Source organism: Diorhabda sublineata, chromosome 4, assembly GCF_026230105.1.
Source record: "Diorhabda sublineata isolate icDioSubl1.1 chromosome 4, icDioSubl1.1, whole genome shotgun sequence".
NCBI classification, from domain to species: domain Eukaryota; kingdom Metazoa; phylum Arthropoda; class Insecta; order Coleoptera; family Chrysomelidae; genus Diorhabda; species Diorhabda sublineata.
Genome location: NC_079477.1, coordinates 38753386 through 38774111, shown reverse-complemented (window position 1 = coordinate 38774111; position 20726 = coordinate 38753386). Strand labels below are relative to the sequence as shown.

The 20726-nt window shown below is 32.0% G+C and overlaps 1 protein-coding gene across 1 annotated transcript in view; it reads right to left on the bottom strand.

The window, feature by feature from the left end:
• Positions 1-1249: 1249 nt before the first annotated feature.
• Positions 1250-20726, bottom strand: part of LOC130443444 (midasin) — a 107057-nt gene continuing 87580 nt past the window's right edge. The window contains exons 22-40 of the mRNA XM_056778068.1: positions 18239-20269; positions 17262-17826; positions 16999-17098; positions 15799-16102; positions 14487-14675; positions 13971-14392; positions 13147-13295; positions 12308-12534; positions 11950-12243; positions 11393-11678; positions 9888-10070; positions 8721-8935; positions 7763-7925; positions 6064-7086; positions 4990-5232; positions 4785-4938; positions 4088-4728; positions 3002-3379; positions 1250-2940 (exon numbers count right to left, since the gene is read on the bottom strand). Of these exons, the coding sequence (XP_056634046.1) occupies positions 1654-2940; positions 3002-3379; positions 4088-4728; positions 4785-4938; positions 4990-5232; positions 6064-7086; positions 7763-7925; positions 8721-8935; positions 9888-10070; positions 11393-11678; positions 11950-12243; positions 12308-12534; positions 13147-13295; positions 13971-14392; positions 14487-14675; positions 15799-16102; positions 16999-17098; positions 17262-17826; positions 18239-20269 (8854 nt within the window). The 3' untranslated portion in view covers positions 1250-1653. The remainder of the gene's footprint in view (positions 2941-3001; positions 3380-4087; positions 4729-4784; positions 4939-4989; positions 5233-6063; positions 7087-7762; positions 7926-8720; positions 8936-9887; positions 10071-11392; positions 11679-11949; positions 12244-12307; positions 12535-13146; positions 13296-13970; positions 14393-14486; positions 14676-15798; positions 16103-16998; positions 17099-17261; positions 17827-18238; positions 20270-20726) is intronic.

Below are 20726 nucleotides of genomic sequence, written 5' to 3'. Positions count from 1 at the left end.
TTAAGGATAAACTTTTCGTATACGGCTTATTTAATTTCTTCATCATTTCCAAATCTTTTACTCCTTAACCCGGCCTTCAGCATTGCGAACCAAAATAATCGGACGGGGCCAGATCAGAGCTCTCTGTTGTGGGGTTCAATATCTGTGAAACCACATTAGTGTACACTGCTGAAAAGCGAAGCAGTGAAGACTGGAGCACTACTCGTATTATGAAGCAAGCACACACCACGACTGATTTTGCCGCGCCTTTTTTCGATAATTTATTCAGAGGAATTTGCAGCGTTCAAGGTTGTATTTGATTAAAGTCAATAAAATGGAATATCTAGTGGATGTTAGATCGTAGGAGAAGACCATAGTTTCATCACCCGCTACAATTGAAATGACGGTCTGTTCTTAAATTTCTTTTGTTTTTAGATGCCGGTCACTTAGTACAATGTCATCCACTAATTTAACGTTTTCTGAAGTAGTCACCGTCACAAGACTTCCCGCACATGGGTCATCTCGTCCCCAGCGAAGGGTAACTTCGTTAGTAGATGATCGTTATTTGTGGTTAACGGCGTTAAGAATTAGACATACCACCTCTCGAAGATTGCAAACAGATCCGTTGGTTGCTCGTAATGTCCGAATAATATATTAAGCCAATAACTCATATATCGACGTTAAAAGTAGTCTCCTCCCGTTTATTAATAGAACGAATATTTACAAACATTGCAAACAGCATCGATTAAGTTTTAGACTAATTTAATACTATTTATAGGAAAATATGTTACCCTTAAATGATATTTATAGGAAAATACGTTACCCTTCAATGATATTTATAGGAAATTACGTTACCCCTAGATTTATTAATATATTTACAACATTCAGGCTGCTTCTAATTTAATTTTATGCGCTACTTTTTATATCGATGTTTCCCATCCTTGAAGTTGTTTTTGTATATTTTATTTCTTTTAAATTGCTTTACCCTTAAATATACATTCTACTTAAGTGAAAAATTAGGATATATTTCTCTTTTCTTCTTAACGTTCCTTAAATATTGCCTTTTCTATTGTTCTTTTAAACTAAAAACCTAATTCAAGTAAAGTTTTCCACAATATGTCTTTTTATTGTTTGGTAAAGTAGAAAATTAGAAAAAAGGTTCAGTTCCCATCTTGTTTTGTGAACCTTATAATTTTTCAATGTTGGCAGAAAGAGAAAATAACGGTAGGTTCAATGCCAGGAATGAAAATAAAATAAAGAAAATCAAATATTTAAAAGAAATACCTTTATTCTTACATCGTAACAATAATTACAATTAATTTTTTTAACCTCATAACACAGTCTAAGGAGACCTCAAGACTACTTTAAATAAAAATTTAGAAAACAATATCACCTAAAAGGAAAAAATCAGTTGACATTAGCTGTTTTAGTTGCTGCACTCCACAGGGTGTGACTAATTTAGGGAAATAAGCTCCTCATAGTTGCTTGAATTCAAATCTGGATATTTCCGAATTACTGAGAAATCAATCTTAAGCTCAGAAAAACAGGACTTGATTTAGGGAAGGGAAACAAGGGTTACAGCCCCCAAAAAGATCATCCGCAATCAACACTTTTATAAGATTAAAATTTTATTAGATAAGAAAATTATGTCATTCTACAGACTTGTAGTACTTTTTAAAGTTTATCTAAATTCGAAACGATCTCAAACCATTGTCTTAAAGCATCAGATAAAACGCTAGGTAATGAATTTATATCTCTCAAAATGATGTAAAAAGAAAAAGGAAAGGCGTCCATGTAACTTTGAATTTCTTGTAGTTTACCATCTTTGAAAATAGGCATTCTAATGTCCAGTACAGAGTTTTTATTTTCAGGATTATCTATAATAACGAATACCATAAATATGTTGGACAATTTCGCTCTACGCACAGCTTGTTGTACGAATCTTTCACCTTCAGAAAAAACACCCCTTCCATCACTAACGATAATTAATAATTTAGCATTAAGTGCGTTAGACTGTAACTGGGATTGATTGAACATTTCAGTGGCAAAATCCACTAATTTAGCCACACATGTCTTATTTTGATCAAACTTGAACTTTTGTAATAATTTTATTCCACTATTATTAGTAAAAGGATCTGTTAATTTATGTATAACTTCGACATTTTCTCCAAAGCCTAAAACTGAGAGTTGTCCACTTTCTAATAGAGTTAATGCTTTAGAAATGAGTGCGACACTTTCGAATGCTAATTCTTTGGAATGGTTATCTGCCATACTAGAGGAATCATCAATAGCAAGTACTATTTGATATTCTCGTTTGGAAGGTTTTGTTCTTCTAAGCCAAATTTTGTCTTTTCTGAATTGGGATGCTATGTACGGTATAACTTTTCTCATATTAATTCTTTTGCCAGTTCTAAAATCTCCCTTCAGTCTACTGGCTTGAGTGGGTTCTAAAACAAGTCTAAGCTGTTCAGACAAATCTTGAGCCAATGAAGATGTTACCGAAGATATTTTTTGCCATGCTTGATCAGCTTCTAAGGTAGAAGGAGGTTCATTCCATCCAGACAGTTGCTTTTCCACATCTATTCGAAAACTATTGACTTCATCCGCCGAAAGTCGTAATGCCGTTGTATCCCTTAATGTTAAATGTTGTGTATGGTGAGAAGATTCAGAACTTCTTGGTACGGTTGATGTTTTGACTAGTTCTCCTTCTATTTCTATGTCTTGTAACTCTTCTAAAACTTCGCCTTGTGGATGTTGTTGTTTCTTATTTTTCTTATCTTTTGTTTCACCAACCGTTTCTGGTTTTTCTGTAATCGTGTCATCCACGTCCATTATTTCAGAGTCTACTTCTTCCTCTGGAAGATCTGCTGATGACTCTGTTGGTTCGTCATCTTTATTATCTTCGTGTGTTGTTTCTTTTTTCTGATTTTCTGCTTGTTCTTTAGTTGCAACGTCCAATACCTGATATAAATACATAATATATACTGTATATCTGTAGGTAACATAAAATATTAATACTTACTTGGATTTTTGTTTTCTCTGCGTCGTTGATATGCTGATACATTTCAGCATTTTCTTCCGGATTTTCCTCTGTATCATTACGGTTACCCTCATTTTGAGTATCAACAGTCTTCAACTTCTTTTTGACTGGTTCATCTACGTCACCTAAACTTCTACGAGAGTCAGTTTCTCCGGGTTTTTGCTTCCTCTTTTGTTCTACTTTATCTCTATTGTTTTTGGAAATGTTCATTTCTAGTGGAGCCGTAGTTTGTGCTGTGTGCCCAGAGCTATTTTCTTCCTTTTGAGATTGGCCAGTACCTTCTTGGTCTGGACGGTTATCCTGTTGAAGTTCCTCGATTGGTTGATTTGATTGTTGGTTTTCCGATTTGTTTGCTTGCGCCTACGATTATAAAACATGTTTTACATGATCGGTTGCATTTACTGTTACAGATTTTATTACGAAAGTCCCATTACCCGATTATGTTTTGTTGTATTTTTTTTAGTTTCCATCCAAATGATTTAAGTTTATGAAAAAAACTGTTTCGTAATGTATCATGACATAAAAGATCCGTTTGACAAGCTCAAAATTCGTGTTTGTCTTTTCTGTGGTAGATATGTTCATAAGCTATGTGTAGGGCTTACAGAAGATATTGATGATTTCATTGTAATAGGAAATAGTTCTCTAAGCTATATATATATACACAGTGCTTTTCAGATAAAAGTATCCACCTTTAATAACTTTTGTAATACTGGTATTTAGAAAAAATCCAAAAACACGTCAATTTATGTTGGAAGGGGCAAGCATTATGGCTTATTTAAACTTACTGGAAAAGCCACCCTCTCACCCCTAGCAGCATCCTCTTTATTTTTTTTAAATTACTTGTCATATTTTTTATGTAAAATTTGGATACTCCTCTTTGAGCTGATTTCAAAAATGTATAATACTTGTAGTTTAAAGTGGTTAGTTTATGAGATAAACAATTTTTCTTTTAAGAGCACAAATTTTACTTATTATTTACTTTCACCTTATTTGCCTGTAATAAAATGGGTTGTACAACAGTTCAAACTCTTTAATCTTTTTAACATTAAACATTTACTACCGATTTACCTTATCAACTGCTTGAGCATCGTCAACCTCCATCGCCTCAATATTTTCCTGGTTACTCTGAGTTTGATCCAAAACGGATTCGTCACCATTGGCCTCATTAGTTTCACCATCTTCCTGAGAAGGTTTCTCTGATTCCTCGAAATTTTCAGAGTTGTCGTTCTTCTCATCTTCTTTATCTTCGGCGTCTTTATTATCAGTTCTCTCAACGTCTTCATCATCGCTGCTAAATTCTTCTTCCGCATCTCTCTTTGAATCATCATCTTTTAGTTCTTCTGCATTTTCATTCGGTTTTTCTTCAGGTTTGTCGTCTTCGGTTTTCATGGTATCAATGTCAAAAGGATTATCATCTTGATTTTGATCATCTTCGTTATTTGCATCTCCATCATCTAACTGCATATCCTCAGGCAAATCCATAGGTTCTGGCTCTGGTAACTCTTGTTGTTGACCATGATGCGGATCAACCTGTTCATCATCGTATTCGGGCTCCTCCATTTCATTTATTTCTTTTTTACTATTTTCCTTTTCATCTTTCCCTTGTGACTTATCTTCCTCATCTTTCGAAGTTTTTCCTTCATTTGCTCTTAATTGTTCTTCTCCCTCTTTCTCACCTTTATCACCCTTCTCTTCTTTTTCGTCACCACCTATGTAAATCAAAATTAAAATAATTTCTTATAACTCCAATCAAGATTATATCTACCTTCACCTTCTTCTTCTCCAAGTTCTTGTTCTTGCTCATCTCCAAACGTCTCTGTATTTTGTTGATCTGCTCCTTTATCAGTTTCGCCCATTTGCTCTTCGACATCTGAATCTCCAGAATCACTTTCGCTATCATCTTCTTTCTTTTCTCGATCCTATTAAATAGACACGATTATTTCAACTTAATTCATATGTTACCTACATACTTGAAGTTTGCTATCAAAATCTTCGCTCATTTCTATCCCTTTCTCTTCTTCTTTACAGTCCTTGTCCTCTTCGGTATCCTTTTCTTTTCCTGCAGGTTGAGCATCGTCTAACTGATCTTCAGATTCTATTTTATCTGAAACATCTCGTTCCCCTTGACCTTCTCCTAAACCAAGGCCATCTGATGGTTTAGTAATACCTTCTTTGTCCAGTTCATCGGAAAATTCGGGAGGTATACAAAAACCCTTGAAAATTATTAGACTATTAGCATTTTGCAAATGAAGTTCCAAGGAAGGTAATACAGAGCAAGTAACTAATATAATATAGTGAGTTGCGGAGTGTTGATACAAATAGATCGATCAATAGAACTGGAAAAGTTAAGAGTACCAACATCAATGAAAAATAATAAGAATTAAATTGGGAAAAATTAGAATTCTAATTCTTGAATTGAATGAAATATAAAATTCCCCTAGAGTTTTACTTGTATCGTCTCACGAAATTTGGAAACTCAATTGGAAACATAATGAGAACCTGTAATTTTCACTGCTTTTGGCACGAACTCTCCTGAGATGACCACTTCAGCAACCCATTAAACGATCAGCAGGCCCTTTTCTGTTGAAGGTTACATCTTAAATTTTGTTTGTCTTTTGTTTGACTTCTTAATTGTATTAGCCATAGTACAGATAATTTTTCATATTCAGTTTGGCAGCAAGTATATTATATATGTCTTACGTGACATGAGAGACCACCACTGCATGTTCTTCTGTGTACCACATAGGCACGCTTCAACAGGTTCCGACTAGCTAGTCAATGTGATGTTATAATAAATAACGGTTATGACTTATAAATTGATTGGGTGTGAAGCAAACTATACATCAGACTTTTAATATTTTCGGGAAAAAGTCAAAAAATACAAATCATTTTGGATCTGAGATAAATTGGAATTACTTTGTTATTGACAAATAAGACAATAAGCACGGAAACATTCAAAACATTTTTGTATTAATACACATGACATTCCTTATATTAATCTATATTGAGATAATTACATAAAAGTTTCTCAATAACATACTTACTTTTGAAGCCAATTCTATGAAGATGTTCAATATGATGGAAGCCATCTTGCAACTCATCCTATAACATGACACTTGTTGAGTGACGAAATATTGGTATAAGAGAACCGTCTGCTTCATTATTGGTAAAAATTCAATTGTCAGTGATTTTCTACTTTCTAACGTTTCTAAAGGAGAAGTCATCAGACAACTTACAACTCTGTCTGTGTGTTCAAGTACTGTTTTCATATCTAAATCCATAACATCACTAAACAGATTATCTATCAAAAGCTTGTTAAGATGTTCCTCTTTTAATTCATCTTCATTTGTTTCATCTGATCGTGATTTATCCATGTCAGTTTTGTACTTTTTTCGTAATTTTTTTAGAATATCTATTATTTTATTACTAAAAATTTCGATTTCTTTATCAAAATTATGATTGACAGAAATATCAAAGAAATTTTCGAAACTTTTCGATTCATGGATGATTTTTATTATTGCATTAACCTCTTTTTGTATTACATTTAATGTTTTAGTAATTTCAATATGACCAAATATTTGTTTTAAATCGTTTACACATTCTTTTAAATCCCTTAAAGCTTTATTAACCTGGTTTATCTTTGGCACTGGTACGTACTTAGTTCTACATATATCATATTCTGTACTAGGTAATATAGAGTTTAGATTCAAAAATTGCAGAATGAGTTCGTCGCAAGTTTTTTTAATGAGTATAATTCGAGTTTCAGCCATCGACCACATTTCATCTTTCTTGTGGATTATTCGTTTCTCCAAATTAGGCTTAAGTACGTAAATTTCCAATTTTTCTAAATTAAAACTTGTTTCTTCTGGACATGTGTTCAATATTATTTGATATTGATTTATTATTTTAGTGATGTACTTTAACACATCTATAATCTTATCAACTATAACGGATGGCAAATATTCTTGACCAGAACAAAATTCTTTAATTTGTTTGAAATAACTTCTCAAATAATAATATGTTCGGCTACTCTCGATAAGCATCTGTTTTTGTTTCTGAACAGTAGTCTAAAAATTGAAATAATAAAAAATATATATATACAATAAATATTTTTTCCGAAGACCTACACAAAATACTTGATAAATATGTAGCCCTGTGAGCCTAAAGCGATCCAATCAGGAAGCAGGATTACATTTCGTGCCAATGCGAAAGGCACAACTTTCTGCGCCAAATTGAATAATCTAGCTCGTGTAGGTCGTCGGAAAAGTACAGTACACAATACGTGTAAAAACATCTAATCTAAAATGTGTGCATTTTAGTGATCTTAAAATAGCCAGGATATTTTTAAAAATAACAGAGCCAACCAAGAGTGATTTTTCTAGGTACTCTAAACAGCCTTAATGCAATTGTGAAGACAATATCAGAAAATATTAAAAATCAGTCAAAAATGCTACAACAGACAGGACTGAATAGTAGAGTCCTTGTTTCTGCTCCTGTCTCTTCCGAATTAATTGAGCTAAGCTAAAAGCTTTAAGTTTCAAGTTTTTTATTATAAATATGTCGGAATTGATTTATGTATTTTTAAAACTTTTTGTAATTTTGTATTAACCGTTCAACATACAGATTTTTCGGAAAAAGAAAGTAGCCAAGAAAATTTTTATGTAATACTTGTAATGTAATCATTGGGTTTAAATAATATTTATACTGAATTTATGGATCCACTTAAAAATTCAATAAACCTACCAGTGCCTCTTGGCCAAATCCTCTCACTCTTTCTATATTCTGTATACCAAGTTCCTTCGCTGGGTTATTCAGTGCTGTTACCAGAACATCTAATCTCATTAATGATTTCACATAATATTTTTCACTGGATTCCCAAAATGACAACATCTTCTCTTCTTTAAAACTGAAAAAAATAAGAAATAAATAGCACAATGTGTAATAATTTTGGTATTCTCTAATTCGGGCATTATATTTTACCCTAAGATACTGAAGAAAGTTAAAAAGAGCAAAACAATTTTGTTTTTTTTTTCCATAAAAGATCAGTTAAAAAAAAGACTATAGGACAAAGCTGATCAGTTGAATACGAGAATTGGCTATAGAAATGTGAAACTAAAAATAAATTTACTACCACAAGGTGTTTTTCTAAGAGATTGATGGCTTTGAGTTGGCTGCTTTATTCGAAATTGAAATTTTCCATCAAAATAATGTTTCTGTTAGTCAAACTTATCGTGTACTTGGTCCCTTTTATGGCGTATATATTCATCCTTTAGAGCACATACGTCTAATAACAACAAATCGAATTTCTACACATTAAAACCATTTTTCAATAATTTTAACGATGTACGTTAGTCTATATGACAATTAAATTCAACTTTATTCAATAACGGACTTTTCAGCTTATTATTAAAAAGTAATAGTTCCCATATGAACAACTTTCCTTCACTTTTCTGTATCTATATGTTCACAATTTAATTGCTTAAAAATGTACACTGTATTTTTGAATAGTAAAAGATCCTTCACTTTTTTGGTGGTCTATGTGTCTAAACCAACCAATAAAGTTACCCTTCAATGGCTTCGTTAGTTACGAGAGTTTGCCTCTAAGACAGAGAATTGGTGAATCAATCTTCAACATTTTTCAATTTTCATATTTCCAAAATTTTCATATAATTCAATCATTCTAATAGCCTTCCCTACTTACCCATAGCTTTTATGACTGAATTGACTTCTCAAGTCTATAGGTTTTATAACAAAATCATAAGTAGGATCCTTAACTTTTCCATCTACTATTCCAGTCTTAAAAGATAAACCGATCTTAGAGAGATTTTTAAATAACGTAGCCAGAGCTCTGTGTTTTTGTTGAAGAATATTCTTCGCTTGAGATTTTTGTTTTTCTTTTGGTAGAGTTGTGTCAATCTAAAAATAAATAAATCTGAATAGAAATTCGAACAAGTTTACTAATACTAGTTGGAGGTTACGGAATTGTGTAATTTGTGAAAAATTTCATTTTAAATAATTGATATCATATTTGTTGTGTTGTAAATTCTCTTATCATACCAAAACCACTCAAAGGAATGACAAATATCCAGTTTCAAAAGTACTGTAATTAATTTTGGCAATAATGTATGCATGACTATGTAGCATCACAACCTTGCCAAACAAAATAATCGGAAAATAAAGAAAATAATGCATTTGTCACACAACTAATATCGTCCTTCACCGTGATGTCAACCAGATAAAATTTATATTTTATTACGCGTATTTATCAGCAGAGGATCATTAATTTTACTTTCGACTTGCTCATGCGAGCTTTATTTGGTCGTAGATTAGTTTGAGTTAGCCACTGGTGACTTTCGTGTTAGGGTTGATTGAAAGGAAAAAACCCAACTTCCATCCCTAGTAATATTGCGATCGAGGATCACTTTCTACCTCTATCACATAATGAGCTAATTGCGCGCAAAATTTAATGGCGACGCGATGCTCATGGTTTTCATTTTTATATATTACGATTACACATGTATAAAAAACACAGCTGAAACATATCTAATGATAGCAAGCAGCAGGAAAAAATTTGGATGATTGGAGAAGAAGTACCGTATTATATAGAAGTTTCTAAAGTTACCACAAACGCATCAGCAAGAAAATCTGTCACGTTACTTAATTTTTAAGCCTCGTATATTTATAACAACTATATATTAGATCTTATTTTGTACTTCTGAAATTTTAATTAGAAATAATATATTCTCTGTTATGAATAATGAATAAGCTCAAAGTCTTGTTGTATTAGCTTGATTGTAATATTTTATTTTATGCCACGTTGTAGCTTCACACAGATAAAACATAATTTAACGTTTAACAAAACTATTACCTCCAAATTTTGTAGACGATAACTTGAAACAATTATTTCTCTAACAAAGTTATCTAATATCCGTACCAATTCTGGATATGGAGTTGCTTCAATAATTTCTTTGGAATACTTCTGAATTTTGACAGTCTGTTTATGTAAGTTGCTTATTGATTTATTTGCAACTGTTTTTGGCGATTTCGTTTCCTACAAAAACGGATTCATATCATAATTAGTAACTTTGATATTAATTGGGAAATTTAAGGTTGGGGAAGAAATTATCGTTATGAAAAAGGTTTTCAAAGTATTGTATATACGACAAAAAAAGTTCCGAAGTATCAAATGAAAGAAAAAAACGAAAATATTTCATTTACGTTTCCACTTAAGGGAATAACAGCACGGCATGTTTCAACTCGATATTCTTTTTCATTGTTAGTCAGAGCCCGTGAAACAAATTCACATGTATATTTGACTTATAGCTTCACCTTTGCGGGCTGTTTTCAACATTAAAACTAAAACATTAAATTTTAGTGAAAGCTATCGCAACTTCACAAATGATAGTTAAACAAGTTCTGACTATGGTTGACTGAAAATGAGTTTTTCACTTTTAACGGGTGGCGTAATAGATCGTGCATATTACATCATCTTTTTTCGCGAGGTACACGGTGCGTGGGCAGAGATAGCTTAGCGTGGTTGATAGCTGCACTCGTGGAGTTTTAGTAGCCAAGAGTCTTCAACTGAAAGCGTCGCGCTTATTGTGTTCGCACGTTTTACGAGAACGGTCCTTCATACAGATACCGACTTTGGAGCAAGGTTGGCATTTGCTAAAGAAATGCTTAGTCGATTTTCCACTTTTGAAAGCAACCTTGTCAAGTATACGAGTGGTTTGTACGGTTTAAAAATGACGGTTAATTGACGACAAACTTCGTTATGGACGCTCATCCGAGACGACGAGAAAGTTGAAAACTTCGAGATCTTGTAGTTAAAGACCGTCAAGTGACAATTGATCAACTGCCAGTAAGTAGTGGGTTACCTTGGAGATTTGTCCGGAGAATTTTAACGGAAAATTTTGGAAAGATAAAAATTGGTGTGAAGTTTGTTCTTCGCGCTTTAACTCATAATGAGGAAGAAGATCAGTTTGAAACACATCGTACTACAAAAGAACAGCTGGAAACTGATCCAAGTTTTCTGCCAAAGGTCATTACTTTGATAAGTCATAAAAAGACCCAATTTGTGGCGGACACATTCTGTCACAATAACCTGACCTGTACTTGACCTGAGCCCGTGTGACTTTTTCAATTTCCATGCAACAATTGAGTACCATGTTTTGAATAGTGTGGTGATCGTAGAGTTAATCGTCGTACTACATAAATTAGTAAACTAAAAACTATGGAACAAAATAACAATAAGAGATTGCGATTTTTGATAAACTTTGTAACAATTGTTTTTTACTACTCATGTCTCGTGTGTATAATAGAGAAATAACATTTTCTAAGCTAGAGTTCAAGTTTGCAAAAATAACAGCTAACCTTGAATTGTGAAGAAGCAATTAGATACTCATTGAGTTCCGAATCCAGTGTTGTGTAGTATACTGTCTGTGGTTTATCCCAAATACCAGCCATTTGAGAGCTACTTTCGGTACTTATATTTTGAAGACAAGAAGAAGCTGGTTGTTCCAGAACTGCTTGAAATTCCCTCATAAATTTATGTAAATTTTTATGAGACTTTTCAGCTGCGTCTTTTATAGCCCAATAGTTAACATCTTTCCATCTTATTATTTTAACGTACTCCTTTACTCTCTTTTCTATCGGCGACCTAAACAGAAAATTATTCAGTTGGCAATAAATACATTGGTAAGATGATAAAGAAGTAAATTATGATAAAAGCATCAATATCTAAAACAAGCAAATTATGATATCATTATAAACTGGGATTAAACCATTGATCTGGATTAATAGAGCGATAGAACCATTTGGGGCAAACAGGGAAGATATTTCATTTAGGAACATAAATAAAATATCCAGAGACTGGTAAGAGTATCAAGTGATACTACTACATAATTTAACAGATTTAACGATTTACCAACCTTAAATCTTTTATTTTTTTAGCCACAACTTCAGAAAACTGTTGAAAATAAATGAAAATATTCCACAATATACTACTAAATGTTTTTGTTTCTTCAGTTCGTTCTAAATGAAGAGCATGACAATGGAAAGTATATAACAGATCGAGTCTTCCTCTGAATTCGCCTAAGTTTGACTTCATTATAAATGCTTGTAATGTTTCTATTAATTCTTTAGCTCCAAATTTTTTCTCTTTAATAAATTGGTACATCACATTGTATAAATGTAGCCACCATTTTGGCATAGACTCGTTCGAACTAAAAAATTGGAATCTTGATTGTTATGTAAAAGTAAAGTGTAATTGAAATAAAAGATACCTACTTTTCATATACTCGATCGAGGACGTTTTTCCACAATGACAGCTCCATTTTTCTCCAGACAATAATTTGATTGGTCACATTTTGAGTAAATCCACTAAGACTTACACCAGAATGTGCAACTTCTTCCCATTCGTGACATTTACTAAGTAGGATTTCGAAACCTGTTAAGAATCTGGAAATTGGACTCGTAATTTCAAAATTATAAATTCTGTCGATTACTACAATAATCTGAAAACGTAAGAAATATTATAAATTTTTACCAGTCTTATATTATTTATTATATATTTATATTATCAATTTTTCTCAAGGTCTGTATGTTTCTAAAAGTAAACTGTGTGTGTGTGTGTGTGTGTGTTAAACGATTGCGCCGCTCCTTTATAGAAACTAGTACAAAAGCTGGCTCCAATATCTTTGTCACGCCATAAATAACGTTTACCACTAGGATCGATATTCGCTGCAATTGTGATATTATAGAATATATTTGAGACCTTTACTTGAAAGTTCTTGTAATATTTTACCAGCTGTCTTGGTTTTGGAGCCTGATGGACAGGTTCATTGTTACGCCAAAAGTAACTGGATCTCTCCCTAAAATTGCAACTTACAAGCAATAAAAATGGCACCAAATCGTTGCAAGTACGAGATCTTGCATGAAACAATCGGCTGAACTTCAACTGCGCATGCTTTTGATCTAGAAATAATGCGTCTTGCATTGCATTGCAGATTGTATGTCAAGCAACCTTCTGTGAATTCTAGTGAATGAATAACCCTCATATACGGCAATATTTATATAATTGAATTATTGTTGATTCGTTTATAAGCATATATAAGTATTATACTTACCATGTTCAGGGTAGGTTGGTCAGGCCATTCTTCTAACAATTGGTTTATTTTAACTTTCAAATCTTCCAGTATATGGTAACAGGATTTTACTTCCTCTACATTCGAATCTTTATAGAAATCGATTTTCTTTTTAAAATTTTTCTCATTGGCTGAAAATTTGATAACTAATTTTATTCTAGCTAGATTCGCTTTATAATTGAAGTTCAATCCACACTTTGAATCGTATAAAATACAAATTTATCCACTTTTATTTTAAAATATAATATTATTAACATAATCAGTAATCAGAAATAGATTTTGATGATGATCATATGATGAGAATTTGCCCATTAACAAACTTGGGGTACACTAAATTAGGTCTGTTGGCCAGTTTCTTTCAAATCTCTTTGTCTTCACTTCATATCCCAAATTTTCCAGGGATGTTTCAGTATATCCCTCCTTTGAACATTCTAAGTGAAGTTGTTTCTGCCATGCTTTCCAATATTATACGGAGAGATGCAATATTTAGAATAATTTCTAGTGCAGCCGTTGGAGATGTTCTCATGTTGTACTTATGAAAGCCAGTCGTTGCACCTTCGAGATTCATTCTCGTGGTATTCAGACCAGTTCTAGTGTTTCAGATCACTGCCCCATACATTATTTGTGTCACTATCGTCGTGTATATCCACAACAGCAATATATTAGTCTATGTACATATCGTTCTAAATTATGAAAATATTGAGTTTATTCATGGTGACATAAAAGAGATACATAACCACGAATAAACGTAAATTTTCTTCGAAACCTGAATTTTCCAATGTTATATTGTATTTACAGATACTTACTCAAATCTTCGATATCACCATATCTCTTTTTGATAGCCAGTAAAACACTTAGACTACCTATAAGATTTTCATCCATTTTGTAATTCAGACTATCCATAGATTTTTCCAAAATTTTTGAAAACGTCTTAAACCGTTCCAATAAAGGAAAAATGAAATCTGGAGATGGGAGTTCATTTTCAGTTGGGTTCAACCATTCACTTTTTGTATAACTGCTTAATAATTTGACATGGAATTCAGTTATATCTTTCAAGTCTTTATATGAAATCACTTCGTCGTAGTTTGCCTCGGTTTGTATATCGTGAGTATTTTCGAGGTCAGAGGTTCCTTGAAAATCGGCAAAGTCTTTCTTATAATAGTTTGGAAATAAAATATCCAACTCTTCTCTGATTTGTTGCTCTTCAGATTGCTCATCACACTTAATTCTAAAAGGTAATAATTTGAAATAAAAATTTGACTTTTCTAATTTGAAGATTAAATCTAAGTACATAAATATGAGTACCAACTTCAAATACCTACTTTATTTTGTACAAGCTTTCCTCTTCCTTCTTCTTTATTTCATTTTCGACTTCCTGTTTATTATATGCGTCGACAAACAACTTAAGTAGGTCGTTAAATTCTGAAAAGTAACTTTTACTCAGAATATTCAAAGGTTGGGAATGTATGATTGCCGAATTGATGCTATCAATGATGTTGCACTTTAATAATCTGAAATAAAACCGAATATAAAAATCATTCACTTATGTTTGAAAATAAGTTTTCAGTATCCTTGTTCACAATTTTTATATATTTGACCAATGATGTTGTAATTGTTTATCATTTTATGTGTATTTTTTTGCAAAACTTGAGAATCCATACCGGTCGTTCAATAAAGAAATAAAATATTTGCTATGTAGTAACAAGAGCGTCACAATCATATCCCGCGGTAGCACTACAAGTCATTTTAGACTTTTCTCCTTTAGAGGAAGAGAAGCAGCAATTAAATCATATGAAGAATGGAACAGCAAGACCGAGGAGCTGTCTGGGCATTTAGCATTCTAAAAGTGCCCGTTGATATGGTCACGAATGCAATGCCTTCCAAATTATGTTTTATCAAAAACTATAGTTACAAAAACATGTTGACAACAATGGGCAAAATCAGAAAATCGCGTAGCTTTCAGACAGGTAGCGCTCATTTTTGGGTGTACAATAAATCAAACGTTCAAAAAGTTAACGAAACGAGAGGTTTGCTCTTGGAAGCTGCACTGACGGAACTAGTCTATAAAATTTACACTAATGCGTTCTTTGTAGCATAACCAGCGCTATTGTCGCTGTTCTTAGTAGCAATGCAAGAGAACTAGTTCACTCAGTTCACTGTCAGTTCAGCTAGTGCAATAATGTAAAATATCAAAAAGTACCCAATCGTTTTCCATTATTGTTAATACTACAAGGCCTGAATTTTTTTAAATACCATGTGGAATCATTGTTTTATCTAAGAAACTGGAACGCCGGTTAGCACGACCTTGAAGTTATATTTGATGGATTTGGAATTCTATTAGAATATATCGCGAACATATCGTAGACATTAGACATTTTTTTTGTAATAACGGTTTTGTAATTAAATTTAACTTGTACACACTATGTAAAAATTTCCTAATGCCGGAGTAAATTTGTATCAATCCGGTCTTGTCGCAACTCATCATGTAGTTAAATTAAGGGTCGTTAAATATTCCCAATTACTTAAATGCTGCTGTTAAGAATGAAATAAACACCATTAGCAAATACGGTATGTTTTACTGGCAAATTCAGACCAATACGAAATTGTATTGGCATAAACAGAATAATCACTTACCTAAAATTCTCTTGTTCTTGAATATACTGTTGTCCATCCTCGTTCAAGAAATATTTAACAACTTTATTCATAAATGATAAGTTACATTTCTGATTATCACATGGGAACTTTACCAAAGAGGCTATATCATATTGCATCAAAGCATACAACTGTTTGGCTTTTGCTTCTTGCATTTTTATTGCGCTTAAGTAGAGTTTGTATCCATATAAATATTCACTTATGTTACACAGAAGAGGTTCTACAATGTCCGGAAAACTATTTCTGAATTCACTCAATCCATGGATCAGATTTTCATAGCTGGCCACTGAAAGAAAAACTTTTGTATTTATATAAAAGAGATATAGAATTGCCAAGTTGCCACTCTGTTAAGTTGATTTGAGCATAAATTTACTATTGGAAATGTTGAATTCTAATTGATGTGAGAAATAATTGAAAATTACTGCAAAAAATCATTCAAAAATGAAATTTTTGGTGATTTTGATGAAATTCGTCTAAGAATAATTTAAATGATACATGCTGATGATGATATGAAAAAGTATATTGTGAACAGTGAACATATAGGTACAGAAATGTCAAGGAAAGCTGGTCGCAAAGGAGCTATTCGTTTTTAATAATTAGCTAAAAAATCCGCTATTGAGGAAAATTATAACCCTTTGTACTGATACGAAAGTCCAACGGTAAGATTATTAAAAACTAGTTGTGATTTGTGAAAAAAAAATGTTAATGCGTATCAAAACTTTTATGTATTTACTAACAACCAGATAAAATTCGTAGAACATTCGTAACCATGGCTTGCTCGCAAAATCTACAGTTGTTGGATTCTACCATGCCTATCATCTTAAGGTGGTGTTTGATGGAGCAGTGACCTGTCAAAACAGCAATCACCAGTTTAATGCCGTCTCTGAAAATCTCGAAAAGTTCTATAGATTTTTTTAGCTGATATATGGTTATGAATCTTTTGGATTGTCTCAAGCCTGAAGTGTTTCGCAACTAAGACTCCATCTTAACCTTTAGTCACACATTCAGTTTGAAATTCTGTCAAAACGTATTTGGTACCATGAAGTTTTGTCAGGCCAACGGTGCACAGTTGCAGATTTACATGTATAATGAAGGTTCTCAGTTGCTAGTCAAAAATAAGAGAAATAAAGAATATATAATTCTTCACAGGAATATTAGAGATATAATATTAATTATACTTACCTTTATTTGATCTTTCTTTGATTAGTACTTCTCTGTTGGTATCGTTTACTTCGATAACAAAGTCTTCAGAAAAGATGGTGGAGAATGCATGGTTTATCGTCTATAAAAAAAGCAGAAATAAACTATATCCAACTATAAAAACAGTTTTAGTCATAAAATATATAATAAATATATTTATTTAATATTTACACATTCGCCATATTAATCTTGCTCATAAAAAAATTGGTGCTCAAAGGAAATGGAAAAAAATATATTTGACTTACCTCACTAACTTGGTCATAAAATATATTGTCAGGTCTATAAGCCACGTATTTGCTGAGCTCATCAAACTTTTCTTTCAGTATTATCAGTTCTTCCTCGATATATTCACAATTAGCATGTCTTGTTTCTTTTCTATTACTATAAATGCTATTTAAATTGTCGTAACAAGCTTTTAAAATATTCAACATCTCTAAAGCTTCCGAGTAATAATTACATTTCAAAGTCTTTTTCGTTAGTGGATCAATAGTTGATAATTTGGAGTTGAAGAGGGCTTTTAGGTAGCTTATTATTTGGTAACAGCTAGAAATGTTTATTACAATATCTTCAAATGCCGAGGCTTCATTTATTTTTTCAAAGTGATTCAGGCAATCTTTTAGTTTTTTTGAGAGTGTTAATAACTCGATGTTATTTATTTCATGTTGTGATTTCTTAATGTGAGTGATAATTAATTCGGTTAAATATTGAGGCGATTCGTTATCTTCAATCTCCATCTCTAGCTTAAGAGAATGTGTAAATTCCAATAAAAACTTCTTGTAAATAGCAGTTATATTTTGTTTTTCGAGTAATCTAAAAAATTAAACAAACATATTGTTATAGGTGATAAGCTGATAATCAAATTTCGAATTATCATTACAGTTGAAAAATTGCTAAGTAAAAAGCATGACTTTACAAACGCGAGATTTTCGAAGAAATCCGCTGTAGGATAGTGAGAAGAAGACTCATTTAAATCTTTTGAGTTAGTGTGGTGATGAAAATGACGAGCACAGTGTAATGCGTGGTGTAATAGCCGAGGCAAAACAAGCTTGTGGAAACACCAGTGAGTAAAATTCTATACAACACAAGATATTGATAATATTGCTAGTTAATATTATCATTAGATTAGGTGTGATTAAATTTAATAAAAAATGGGATGAAAATAACGTTACCGTGAAGTTAAATTGAGTAAAAAGAAGAAATTAAAAATGGGAAAGGTACTCACATAAAATCATATTCCTCCGACAATTGATATAAATTTGCCCATAAAATCCTAGTGAGAGTATCAAGTTGTTTCATCGAATCTCTAAAATTTCCTAACGTGACTTTTCCCATATTTTCCTCATCTTTATCACCAATTAATAAATTTGTTAAATAGTACGTCAATTTAGCACTAAACTCGTTTAATTCCGTATCTGCTGTACCTAAAAATTTACCCATCGCAACGGAGGGAGAGTGCATCAAATATAGATAATATGATTTGTGTATTTGATGGAGAAACCTCTCATCTTTGGATTTATGATATAACACCATAGTTGCACTCAAGTCAGTGGGTACTACTATATTGTTGATCAACGTGGTACAATCATTCAATTGGAATGATTTTCGTACTTCTAAATGTGCCAGAATGTCCAACATAGGTAATAACTGTACCTCAAATCTCGTGTAACATCTGGAAGGTTCTGAATCGATTTGCTTCTTAATATCGGACAATAAACATCTTTTTTCAAGTATATCCTTAAAATCATAAGTCAATTCTGCCTTTAATTCAATTAAATAGTTTCTAAGACTATTTTTCTGGTTTAAATTATTAAAAATTTGTACAATGTCATTTCCTTTTAGGCTCGGATTGTACTGTTGATATAATTCATTATATTCCTTGACAATTTCATATTGCTCACGGTTTATGAAAGGAGGTGGACGTTTGTTGTATTTTTGAAATCTTTTACCCAATTTTTGCATAATGGAAAATTGTTTATCTAATTTCGAATTAATTATTATCAAAATGTTTCTTAATTCGTCGTGTATTGAAACATTTGTTATCTCAGTAAGTGCTAATATTGCAAACTTATAGAACCATTTGTAATGAACTGGTAGATCAATAAATAATTTTCTCAGTTGTTTTTTATCCATATCGGTTTCTAATTTAAACAGTTCGTAAAATTTTGATTTCCAAAATAGGGCAAACATTATTTTAATAACGTCCTTGCTATAAAAGTTATCACAATCGCTTAAAATCCTCTTTAACAAATGTTCATATTCTATTATTAACTCGACGATATTTCTTATAATTATATCATTAAATTGATCTTCTACAAGGTTATTTTTAACAAGACAAGCGTATTCGTATAGAGTAACTTTCTTAATTCTGCCCTTTTTGACTTTTTCCACTATCGGTCTATTTCTTTCCAATCTAATTATACCGTGTTTAGTTAACTGTGCGTTATCTCTAAAACTGTACAGAGAAATGAGCAAACGCAAATTATTTCTGTTACTCCTTAAAATAGATTCTTCCCTGAAAATTTCTGGGGTCCAATTGTGATCCAGAGGCAAACTAACACTAGTTTCGGAATCTAGTATAGACTCGTACAAAACAGTGATTGTATTTATCAGTATATCTTTAGCTTCTAAATTTATAACATCTTCGCATTTAATTCTTTCAATCAAATAAAAATGTCTAAAGTTGAGGTCTTCTAACGATGTTATTGAATAGAAACACAAAAGGAGATAATACATTTCTTGATTTATATCAGATATTTTGACTCCATTTTCGAAACGATCAAATAGTAGTACACCTTGTTGTTTGATTTTTTCCATTGCAGAATTCGTTGAAATTTCTTGTGTTCTTAGTGTCGAATTTCTATTGAAATTAGCTGGGATATTTCGTTCTACATCTACATTTATAAGTTTATCAATTTTTTCCCGTATCATTTGTGGAAAATCGTTACATGAAAACTCGTTTGCAGATCTTGTCTTAAAGTAAATTTCGATGATTGTTTTCGCGAATGCTTCAGAACGTTTTAATCCATTTTTAATTTGTTGCGCCGCTAAAGTAGATACTTGTATCAATTCGTTTATATTCGGTTTTTCTCCAATTATTAATTCGGAAATGAAATCGTGTAGTTCTATTAGCGTCGTAGCATCAGAAGAATCAAGTCCTTCCAGCTGAATCAGACTGCTTTTGTCAATATTGTTAGAATCCTGATATTCGGCATCATTCAACATATATATTTCAATGCCTCTATTCCTCATCGCCCTGAAAAAACATAAATAAAATTAATTCACATAAAAACTTTATTCGAATGTTTACTTCTACGATTATTTCAAATAATAAACAATTTGAAAATATGCGAAACTTTTGTTAATTTTCTAACGATTTCGATTGTGTTAATCATAATATTCTATTCAACAAAGTTCAGTCCTACGGTTTTATGGGAACACCCCTCGCATGGTTCAAGTCATTCCTTACCAACAGAAGTTGTAAGGGTTGATATAACGATGTCTTCTTGCAATAGAAGAGAGAGAAAGGCTTTATTGTCAAAAAAATTTGAGAACAAAACCTTGTTAAAACTGGAAAACAAACATAACAATAACTAAATAAAGATAAAACAAATAACATAACATTTCAATATACTGAAGAAAACCACTATGAGTAACACAATTATAGGTAATAATTAGTATATCATTGTTTTCTCCGACTTAGTTTTTATGAT